This window comes from Strongylocentrotus purpuratus, unplaced genomic scaffold (assembly GCF_000002235.5).
Source record: "Strongylocentrotus purpuratus isolate Spur 01 unplaced genomic scaffold, Spur_5.0 spur5_scaffold_2, whole genome shotgun sequence".
Classification (NCBI taxonomy): domain Eukaryota; kingdom Metazoa; phylum Echinodermata; class Echinoidea; order Camarodonta; family Strongylocentrotidae; genus Strongylocentrotus; species Strongylocentrotus purpuratus.
In genome coordinates, this window is record NW_022145605.1 from 28,541,791 (window position 1) to 28,554,020 (window position 12,230).

Here is a 12,230-nt window from a genome sequence, read left to right on the forward strand (position 1 = left end):
TTAAAGCAACATCCTGCACAACGTGTGGAGAAAAGGAATCAAAATTTGACCATATTATTATTGCCTCAATTGGGCAAAATTGTGCTATCCGGGAACTTTGGAATAACTATGTTCAAAGATGGTCGGCCACATTACATATTGTTGAATAATCTTTAAACCAGAGTAGATGGTGATAAAGCAAATCCTTGTCAACTAAAAATGAATCTGAAGTCTGATTGTATAGTTAAAGGAATATGGGCGCTTTTTATTGCACAAATCAAGATTTCCTATCTTTTGTCGAATTTAATTTGTAACAAATTCATTTAATTGACTTCGGATAGCTGCTACTTGTAAGAGAACATCACTTGAGCCATGTTATTCTCAGGGGTGTGGATATCATTTATGATTTTTCACTACTAAATAGGAGGGAGAGAGAGAGTCAGAGAGAGGAAGAGAAAGAAAGAAAAGACCCAAACACATGCACAACGCACACTCACATACGCACATGCACAAACACTCGCACGAACTTCGACGAAATAAATTGATTAATGTAAACACAGGGGTCTAGATTTTCTAGATTTTATCAAGAGCTAAATCATAATTGAACATTATCGTCATGGAAGGGGATACATAACCATCTACACAATAAATCACACTTCTATAAACGAGTCTTCATTTCCCCAAATAGACCCTCTCGTAGCCGAATCCACTGAGCAATGATAACCTTTCAAGTCATTAGGCAAAAGTGAAGAAGGAGATACATCCAGATCAAAGCTGGCACCTAATGCCTCTAGTTTGGTACATCTTGAAAGGTCTTCTCTCTATATATCGTCTCAATCCTCGCCTTATAGGCGGGAGAAAAAAAGAGGGAGAAAAAGACGAGGAAGACGACGAAAAAAGGCGCAACACGAGCGTCACTTTCAGGAATCGTTACGGCGCCGCAGGATGGGGCCTAATGTTTGTAGAGCTCCGCCTGAGGATCTCCGTACCCCTTGCAGGGTTGTCCCGCTGAGTAATTGACAATTATTACTGCGTTTATATCATTTGAGTTTATGTGCTTTTATGCGTGGGCGTGCGGCGATTCTCGCATCAGTTTCAAGCGATGATGCGTGTTATTTAAGACACAAGAAGACGGACGGGAAGGAGCAAGACAGTCGGGTGATTCAAGAAATGCCTGGCTAGCTGTATGGTCGAGTTGCAATGAGGCATGCACATGAAATAAGTGTGATTTATTCTACCCCTTACGGAGTAAAATACCCGTCGGCAACGGCTGGTTATTCATCTGTTTGCATTACACAGGCATGACGCGGTCCCATGCGTTATCTTCTGTGTTGGCGGCCCCTCACGTCACCTCAAGGGTTATGATTGCCAACGTACATTGCATTAGATCTGTGGCGGTCATACGGGTTTTACAAGTTGGACCGATGTCATATGAGTAGTTGAAACTGAATAGTTATTCAATAAATTACATTAATAACTCCTTAAAACCAACACAGGGCAAACTTTAATCCGCTGAAGAGCAATGGAAAATGCGAGTCAGAAATGAACCCCCAAAATAGTTTTTTTAAATATCAGATTGGAATGTTCCGCACATGATTAAATATTTAATACTCGATTGACAACAAGCTGAGGCTTATTAGATTACAGCTTAAGACTGAATCCTCTCTGGAGAGCACGTGCGAGTAGCCATCCGATATATCCGTAGGCTAAGTAGCTATCCTTTTACCGCCCTTGCATAGGAATCATTATAATTGTACTGTTTTTTCTTCTCCTTCATGAATACCGTACGAGTCTGCATTGTTTATCTCTACAAAACAAATTGTTATCCCTCCTGGGATGGATGTCCATGACAAGTGGCGTAGCCCACGAGGGGCATGTGCCCCCCATTAAAATGGTGACATATTAAGTAAGAAGAAAGAAAGAGCGAGAAAAGAGAGCAGAAATGGAACAGGGGGAAGGTTAAGGAAAAGACCAACACCCGCACCCTCCCCTTAAAGAGTAGCCTTGTAAATTAAAATGTCATTTTCCGATTATTAAGAATGGTACCCCCAATAGTGCCAGATCCTCCTCAATAGTTGAATTCTCGCTACGCCAATGTCTCTCACATTTCTCCCTACGTTGACGCCAAGTTGGATTCAAGCCAGAGCTAGAGCTGTACATAATACGGTATCGTCGAAGAGACAACCAATAAAAAGCAGTGAGCCCTGAACGGTGTTGCTCTAAATTTTCCACCGCCTTGGAGCAAAAAGGAATCAAATCGAAAAGAAGTTTATCATCTTACTCATACTGCAATACGATTGTGTCCTCAAGAAATGAAATAGAGACGGTATAAGAGTGGGAGAGGAAGAGGAGGATCGGGAACATAGTTCTTAATTGTCATTAGGAAAAGTGACTGCAGATGTTCATGATAACAGCTACTAACCGAAATCAATCAATTCACACCTTTACATTTAGAGTTGAGGAATGGATAGAAAATCAATGGATGAGAAGGAGTTATAGTTACATTATTTCTCCCTTTTAAAAAAAAATCTGCCGGCTATTTGACTCCCGGAACCAAAATCAAAAGCAGATTCTAGCACTGGCAAAAGGTTGATTTCGTTCGCACGTCATAGAATAAGAGGTCTTTGCCGAACATTCACACGATCATGACCCTCTAAGGCGGTAGAGACATCATACTTCACGTAAGTATCTACCCGTAGGCAGTAGTCATTAATATCGCATTAATTCTAGCCGCGCTTGCGCAATACCGAGATAAAAAACATACATTTTAATAAAGGAGGCTTTTATGGAATCTACCAAATTCAACACATTTCGCAAACCATGCATGGTTTTCGGATCAGAAATCATTATCGATGGTATCCATGTCGCCAAGAATCCGGCGTTCTGGGCCATTTAAAAATCTGGTTTATCAGGATATTCGTAAAATAGGCCTTGGATTTCATTCGTTTAAAAAATGTTTGGTGTAAAGTGGTCATCTGAGGTGCGGTAAGGTCATCAAATCGAAACATTCTTGGGGGCATTGTATGATATCCTCGTCATTTGGGTACTTGCGTCATTAGGAATATCATGGATGATCAAACCAGCTAATATAGATTTGCTGCGTATGTTTTCTTGACAACTTCCAAAGTGATTAAGGGTGCACCGATTCACTTGCAACTGTTTTATTATCATTTCTACATTCGATATAGTGTCTTGTTTGTTCTCTCCTTTTTTATTCCTAAGGCTTAAAAGTTAAATTCTGAATTCCATCATTTTCCAATAAAACTTTAAGAATCATGCACAGTAACGGCATGAATCCCATTAATAAAGAAATACAATTATGGTAACTTTGACCTTTTGGACAAATAATTTGTACACGCTTATATACAAATCCTGCGTTGCACTTTATTACGTCTATTTCATTGTCAAGATAAAAAAAACGTGAATCCCCTTAATTCATATCTCGAAAAATGAGTTCCCAATATTTTTTCTTCTGTCGCATAAAATTCTACTTGAAAGATAATCAAATAAAAAATTAAGAAAGGTATCCTGCCATTTATCAACTAACTTTATGGAAATGAGACGAATTTATTTTTAAGGCAAACTCAATGGCCTTTACAGGATCCCCACCCTCCAAAGTAGAGAAGTCAATAACCGATTCCTAAGGCCATTACTAAGTCTCATTACGAATCTGGGTTGTGCATATATCCCTGATTAGGCAAGAAAATAAAAGGGTAGACAAATGACAGACTCCTGGAACATTCTATAAGCAATCCAATGTTTCTCGTATAGCCTGTTATCCCTTTCATTCTTTAAAACCTCTCCATCTGTTGCCAATTTGAGGGTATTAAACTAAATCTTTTTTTGTCGAAATTCATGGCGTAAAACGCAGCAAAATTGAAAAAATACGTACTAAATGTTTTGTACTTTCTTTAAATGCATCTAGTATGTTTTTAGGGCTTTGAATCAAGAGTTACTGAACCATTTTAATAGCTGTTGGAATGCTTGTCCCCAAAAAGTTATGGCAGCCATTGCACTAACCTACTTTTAACGAACACCCATGTAAATTCCGCATCTGTGTTTTTTTTAACGATAGATCGATTTTTCATGCCTTAAATCACTTCATGATCTAAAGAACAACGAATATGTCCTTGAATGATTCATCATCCATTTTCAAACGTCACCAAGCATCATATCATCGATCTAGCACACCAGCAATCATGCATCATCATCAATGTTTATGCCTTTAGCAGTCGTAACAGTAAGAAGAGATCAGGGCCCCATTTTACAAACTTGTCATCATTAAGCTAGCGAAATCCTTGTTGTTTATAGCAGATTTTTCACTGATTCTTGTTATTTGTCATTGAAAAAAGGCTCTGTGAAACGGGTCCATGCATGAAACTTATCATTTCGATGATAAGCTTGCATGTTCCCCCATGTAAACAAGTCACATTAAGAGATAAACAGGTTTAGGACGTGTTATTATTTGATTTGAAACTGAATAATTGTTGCACTTCAATTTAAAAAAAAACAAATTACTAAAGGCCAACCCCTCCCCCCCCAAAAGAAAAAAATAATAATAATAGTATGATTTAAATAAGGTATTTCAGCAGGTTTTTATTTTCATCGGACCCCTTAATACAGAGTAATTCAATCTGGAAGGAGGAAAACGCAAATAAAGAAGCCAGTATACGAATTTCTTTCAATGAAAGAAGAAGTGTGATATCAAAATACTGACAAGAGAATTACAGGCTCGATTACTGCATTAAAAAAACACAGATGCAAACGTCACACATCTTAAGAACAGTGAGAGGAAAGGGGTAGGAGAGAGAGAGAGAGAGAGAGAGAAAGAAAGGGAGAAGGAGAGAAAGAGAGAGAGAGAGAGAGAGAGAGAGACGGGAAGGGGAATTTGGGGATGGTGGAGAGGTCGCAATTCAAGTATTTATCTGACGGATGTATATATTTTTAGACTCTGAAATACGACTTTCTTTACTTGTGAGAATGTGGTCAAGAGGTTGCTTGCAAACCTACGTGTAGAGCAGTAGAACCTCTCCACAGAGCCCCAAGAGGACGGAATAGGTTTATGAATAGAATACAAATGTTTGAATCCCGTCGATTGCTTTTTGAGCAAATATGTTATTGGTCAGATATTGCGCTTGAACTGCAAGAAACAAAGGGCTCCCCTTCCCCCTCTCTCTCTTCCGTCTCTTAAAAGTCTCTTCAAATTACATATCTTTAAAATACAGTGTTTGGCTACTGCTTGGCCCGCTAACAGTCTATTAACTTAACGAACTGCATTTTTTTTGCAACCGTATTATTAGTACAATATAAATACAGTGCACATTTTCTATTGATGATTAAATGGAATCTGTAGAAGATATGAACATGTTATTTAGAGTGATTATTTTGTCTACCTTTAAACAATTTAAAAAAAAAACTCTTCTTCATTATCTAACGACATTAATACTACCTAAAACGATATTTTCCCTAAAATCTCCCTAGATGTTGCCCTCTCATATTAAGAACATTCATGTCCTTCTCAGTGCAAACGGTGGATTGACCTTAATAACGATTTTGTAGACATTTTTGGGCAAGTAAAAATCGTGTCTTTTTAAAAATATTGGCTGTATCAAAAACCTGTAATAATCATTTAAAACTGCTGGGGATAATAACCTCTGTAATTATTTTTTTAGTTAATTATTTTTTTATAGTGAGTTTTTTAAGTGATTTTGACCTCGGAAACAATTTTGTAAAATGATAAACTCAAACACACACACACACGCGCAAATAAAAATGCGCCCACACCCTGAAATATGAAGCAAATTATCGATCTACAAAGACTTTGTTTGAATTTACGAGGAAATAATACAAAATCTTCTAGGCTACCTTGGTTATAGAGAGAAAAACATGTACAATGGTTTAAAGTTGAGAGCGAAACTTGGGTATTAACATGATTAAGAAGCAAGTTCCTCATACGAAATTCAGATTTTGAATGCGGTATGTTCTTGTGCTTTAATAGTCATGAGTAATGACGGCGATATTTTTTCCCGATCGATTTCATCATGTTATGGAAATTCAGCAAATATGTTGTCCCATTTACATGCGATTGGCACACACCAGAGCTTTTATAAGATCCAACATTTTGCCCCTCCAAACACTTCAAGGAACTCTCTATTTCTCACGAGGCATAAATAAAATAAAACAACGAATCCGATAAAGCACAGTAACCCCATAGAATCATGGAGATGAGGTCTCATGTCTCTTTCTGTTGTCATACTGCCGTGTTTGACGGGATTTATCACATGGTCACTAGACAATCGCCAGTCCCAAAAGTACATTCTGATACCATGAGCTCTGACTTGCACTTTTCTTTCATGTCGTAAAATCTTTGAATAATATGTCTTAGGATTAATTCCATTTCGCTAATAAGTTTATCTTCTTATTTCCTCTTCTTTATAAATCTATGCTGTGATGTAATTTTACTGATTATCTCTAAGATAGCTTAAACAGTTAGCTGATTAATGATTATAATAATAAATTAGATTCATAAAGCGATTCATACGAAATACCGTCACTAAGCGCTTTAAAGATATCATCACTCCGGTTATCAGATTCATTTACGCACAATATGCACCATCTTCTCTCCCTGGGGAGTATTCCTACCATATAGTCACCGTGAGGGCATATGGCAATGACTAACACAAATGCATGTTGTGAAGTTTTTTTTAAATAAAGATCTTATCTAAGTCTAAGATAAGATCAAATGCATTATGCTTATTCACTTTGCAAGTTAAAATATACATATCGTTGTTTCCTTGTGCAGATTAGATTCAGTATTAGATACACGAAGAAAAAAAATTCATAATGTTATACTAGCGAATTTTTATTGAATTAGCTATGGTTATGAGGATTAGCATGATCTTTACATCACAAATAGAATATCGAGATGTACATGACATTTATAAAATATAATGCCTAAAATAAAGAAATTGCCTTGATAAATAATGTGTATTCTTAAAGTAAGAAGGAAAAAAAAATTGGGGTTGGTACTCTTTCCACGTCATTTAAATGTAATATATTTTTCGATATGAAAATGATCGTGTTGATGTGTAACTGGTTAACAGCGAAAACCGGTTTCCTTTTCTGAATTCCCTCATCCGTGCCTCAACGGTGGAATATCTCAGGTTTCAATTATTGTAAAGGGGGTGTTAGTTTCGTATATACAACCATCACAGGGCGATGAATGTTATAACAATGTGTCATGGGTGAGGGTACACCCGAGTCATGCTTCTTATCTTTGCTATTACCCGTCTTGTGACACTAATTGCACTCTCTGCTTAAAGAAGAATGTCCAAATGGGCAACGCTGACAGACTGTCTGAATGAAGCATTTACATCATCAGTACGGATTCCCTTCAGTTCGAGAACCAATTACCATGACGTAAGTCTGCATATGGTCCAGGTGCAAGTAACAAAGCGGGGAAAATGTGCTTTTCTCCCACATTCTATTGGATATTAACATCTTTTTTTTTTCTTCCTTTAGATCAGGCATTTCTGCTCCGGTGGAATGTTACGAAATGTTAACATCAATGTTCATGTGTCTGTGTTCTGTGTATGGGTATTGCTCTTTACCACATACATTCGACACCATGGGAGTGATAGTTCATGTGCTTTTCCTTTTTTTCCATAATGTATGCGATTTGTCTGATGTTAGGTGCTTATTATGCGCGTGATAAAACATGTAAATGCCCCCATTTCTAAAAATAATGAATTTTCTACCCCCCCCAAACAACAACAACAACAAAAAAACGTTGCAGTAGGTAGACTTGTAATGTATAAGATAAGTTTTTATGTTTTTAACGCGTGGGGGTCCTGGATATTTTTGTTTAAATTAATAGATAGTGCATTGATTCATGTTCGGTATAACAAATACTCTCTGGCCGTAATGATAATAGTGTTTTGTGTTCATATAGCGCTTAAATCTTCTACGATTTCTCTAAGCGCTTTTAATTACAGAAATGTCATTACACCGATCACTGGATTTAAGTTTACCCGCACACAATGTATTCAACACTCTCTCACTCCGGTTTTGTTGTTACTTTTTAACAAACCACCTCATTTCAATTAAAAGGAACTACGAGTTTTTGCACGATGCAGTAACGAAACACATTTTTAGTTAACCTCTTCTGGTAAACAATTTGGAGTATGGCACTCCACAAAAACTTGTGTTGAAGGAGACCATTAAAACTCGATGAGGCTTTCCGGGAAAACATTTCAATCATCATTCGACTACCAACACGCGATAGTGACATCATTATGAGCTTGTGAAATGGTCAAAGTAGATAGAAAGTGACAATTACCTAGTGGATATTAAATTTGTCCGAATATTCGTGGAACCATCAATGTTGTTAGGTCGCTCGAATTAACGCTTCTATAATTCAAGAATTCAATTATTGTCTGATAAATCCCACAAAGCAATACATTTTCGTTATATGCCGACATTATAAAGACGTTATATCTTAAACAGGCGCCAGAAAGAATAACCGCGGTGCTTTATTACATTATTTGAAATAGGAAAAACACGCTTTTCGTCACTAGGTTATAAAAAGCAAGACTTTCAACCAATTCATTTAATTGGCGTCATCTCTTGAAACTCAAAGACATTTCAGTGGTCTCAGAAAATCAGAAATGTAATGGTTGTTCCTTTTCTGAAATTCATTTTAACGTTGCTAAGGTTGCACTGAAGAGTACTGGAGCTCCTTTATCATTAACCCTGTTACCACAATCCCTACAGTTTTCACTATCCGGACAAAATTCTGACTGTTTTTTTTTATCTGCGTTACATCTGAGGGTTCATAATTTCAGAACATGAAATAGAACTCTGAATCGTTTTAGGACTTACGGAATTTACTAATAAGTGTCCCCCATTTAATTCACGACTTTCGGATGGTGACGTTAAAGGTCGGTCCCCAGACGTAAATAATCATATCTGATTGATACAGGTCTGTAAAAACCCAATAACACCCCCCCCTCCACACACACACATACAATTTTCGGAATTACGACCCTTTATAATAACGAACCCTCGGAGTAATGCATCAAATGTTCGAAGTTACGAACCTTCGAGTTAACGAATAACCCCTTATCTGATCATCTACTGCCCAATAAACAGAACACCAAAATGTAACCTCTTTTGGGAGTGTATTTTAAGTGATTTTAAAGTATAGTGCCCTTTGAACTAGATTTAAACGTTATCGACACATGCTTTCATTTAAACAAAAAAGGTACTCCTGTTCACGTTTTTATCTAACCTAAAAACCACCAGTTTATCACGCGACTGGAGTAACGTGATTCCACTTACCTCTGTAAATCAAGTGTTTATTACCAAATTACCACTTGACCAAGCAACGATTTTTTTGTCAGTTAACCGATGGTGGCGATAAATACGTAATTATTTGGTCTTGTAAGCACCTTTATTGATTGGTTTCACATGTTATCCAAGGTTGATGGTAATAATCACGTTACTTACACCGGCTAATCGTCTTATTGTTCTGTCCGTGAATCTCTGGTTATATTCAACTAGTAATTCTGAGGTGTCTTACACACCTCTTTAAAAGGTTTCAAAGTTACCATAAATTTATTGGTTATGATCACGTGGCTCAAGCTGATTACTAATCTAAGCTGTGAAAACGTGATATGTAGGTGTGAAAATTAGTAATTATTAAGTGTTTTAAAACACCTTTTTAAATGGTAGTCAAAGTTGCCATAAGTTCCGCGGTGATGATCTCGTGACTCAAACGGATTATTGATCTAAGCTGGTCATACGTGACTTTTAGGTGTGAAAAATTAGTCATTATTAGGTGTCTTAAAACACCTATTTAAATGGTTTCAAAGTTATCATAACTTTCTTGGTGATGATCACGTAGTTAAAACTGATTACTTATCTAAGCTGTGAATCCGTGATGTTTAGGTGTGAAAAATTAGTCATTATTAGGTGTCTTAAAACACCTATTTAAATGGTAATCAAAGTTGCCAGCAGTTCCGCGGTGATGATCTCGTGACTCAAACGGAATATTAATCTAAGCAGGGCATACGTGACTTTTAGGTGTGAAAAATTAGTCATTATTAGGTGTCTTAAAACACCTATTTAAATGGAAGTCAAAGTTGCCATAAGTTCCGCGGTGATGATCTCGTGACTCAAACGGATTATTAATCTAAGCTGGGCATACGTGACTTTTAGGTGTGAAAAATTAGTCATGATTAGGTGTCTCAAAACACCTATTTAAATCGTAGTCAAAGTTGCCAGCAGTTCCGCGGTGATGATCGCGTGACTCAAACGGATTATTAATATAAGCTGGGCATTCCGTGTTTTTCATGTGTGAAAATGAGTTATTCTTGGGTGTCTTGATGGTTTCACAGTTACTATTTAAGTTCCGTGGTGATAATCCCGTGACTTTTGGCATATTTCTATTTTCACCAGTTGATAACTGACTGTTGGCATATTTTCATTGCACCAGTTGATAACTGGAGTGTGCATATTTCCAGTTGTACCAGTTGATGACTGAGCGTTGGCATATTTCGAGTTGACCCAGCTGACACCAATTCATTTGCATATTGAATATGGGGTGCGTGCAGATCTATGTTTTTTAAACAATTTATCTGAATTTACAGCATATTTGTTAATTACTGATGATTTAGTTATATGCAATTCATTTCGAAAATACTACAAATATAAATTACCAGTTATTAGGACATTTCGCTACTTCGTATAAATAGTTAAACATGAATAAGGGAAACATTAACTGTGAACTAAAATAATTTCAATAAAGTACAAGTATACGAAATTTGTTCGATTAATTCAATTATGTAAGTCTACTTATTACCAATGCCCTTACATTGGAAATACAGACGTACCAGTATTGAAGTATTGTTGCTGTTCAACTGGTTGGAAGTTTTACCAAATGGTTCTAATGGCTCAGCTAGATCAGTTGAATTATAACTGGCCTGGATCAACTGGATCATTTAGTCCATTTCAATTTCCAGGGTTACCAGTTGGCATTAAATGGTTCATCAACTGGACCAGTTGCAACTAGCTTTCTCTTCTGGGATGTTTGCACCCACCCCCTCCCCCCCCCCCCCCCACCCAACCCCCTCTAATCCCAAACTGCTTCCAGCGCGCCTGGACGTAATTATGGAAGATCCAAGACACGATGTTCAGAAACGGGATGAGAACGTCATTATTTTGGTTCATTTATTGTGTAACATTTGCGTAATTATTGGGTTGAACGCGGGTTACAGTAACATACTTCCTCTTCGACGTAAATTTCACGTGAATGAAGAACATGATTCATCTCAAGTCAGCCTCGTAATATTCACGTGAATTTCACGCAGATATTTTGACTAAAACTATCACTAACGCTTCACGTGTTTCTGTGACGCGATAATTTCGTGTATGAAGATGTAATTTCATAACCAAACAAACACGGGAGTATTAGGTTTACAAACCATGGTCTCCAAGGTAGGGATAATCACGTTATTATAATGGTGATATTGCAGTGACAATTGCGTGATTTAGTGTACGTTTGTTTCAAGTTACCTAATGCAATAAACGTATTAACACATTTACGTAAATGTCCGGTGTTTGAAGAACGTAACTCTCCTCAAGTCGATACCTTGATATTGACGTGATTTTCACGTGATTTTGTTTATTGGGTGGTCAGGGAGAAGGTACCCCTCGTAATTCAGAACGACGAATTGCAATTGTCAATTATGGCGGTAATTCTTCTATTCCGTGAGGTTGTTCGCCTGGTCATTACCGGTCATTAACGAGGGAATAGAGCGAGTGCAATATTAAAATCGAGGTAAATGGCATCGGGCTGTCACGAACATAGTGTATCAGGAATGTTACGGGAAAGAACGAAATCTGGACAAAATTTGTGGAGGAAAGATTTTAAAGGATTTACAATCATTTATTAGATTTTTTCTGAATTTCTTTAATTATAACTATAGATTTTGCGAAAAGGTAGCTTTAGAGACGCTATAACAAACAAACGCAAAAAAAAGGTCTGATAATTAGTGCCTCAGTTGCATATCGATATTCATCCAGATGAAAGCAAGTACATCATTTTAAGCAGATAAGTCTCTTACAATTTCATTTTTTCTCGACATGACACTAATGGCTCTATTGTTATATCATCGCCGTATCACATATCATAATTATGTCGCAGAAATATGTCACATGATATACCACATGGTCACATCACATATCACTTA

The 12,230-nt window shown here is 37.0% G+C and overlaps 1 protein-coding gene across 1 annotated transcript in view; it reads right to left on the minus strand.

Moving 5' to 3' along the window:
* Positions 1-11,985: 11,985 nt before the first annotated feature.
* Positions 11,986-12,230, minus strand: part of LOC115926462 (P2X purinoceptor 4-like) — an 89,348-nt gene continuing 89,103 nt past the window's right edge. The window contains exon 11 of the mRNA XM_030991190.1: positions 11,986-11,994. Coding sequence (XP_030847050.1) covers positions 11,986-11,994 — 9 coding nt within the window. The remainder of the gene's footprint in view (positions 11,995-12,230) is intronic.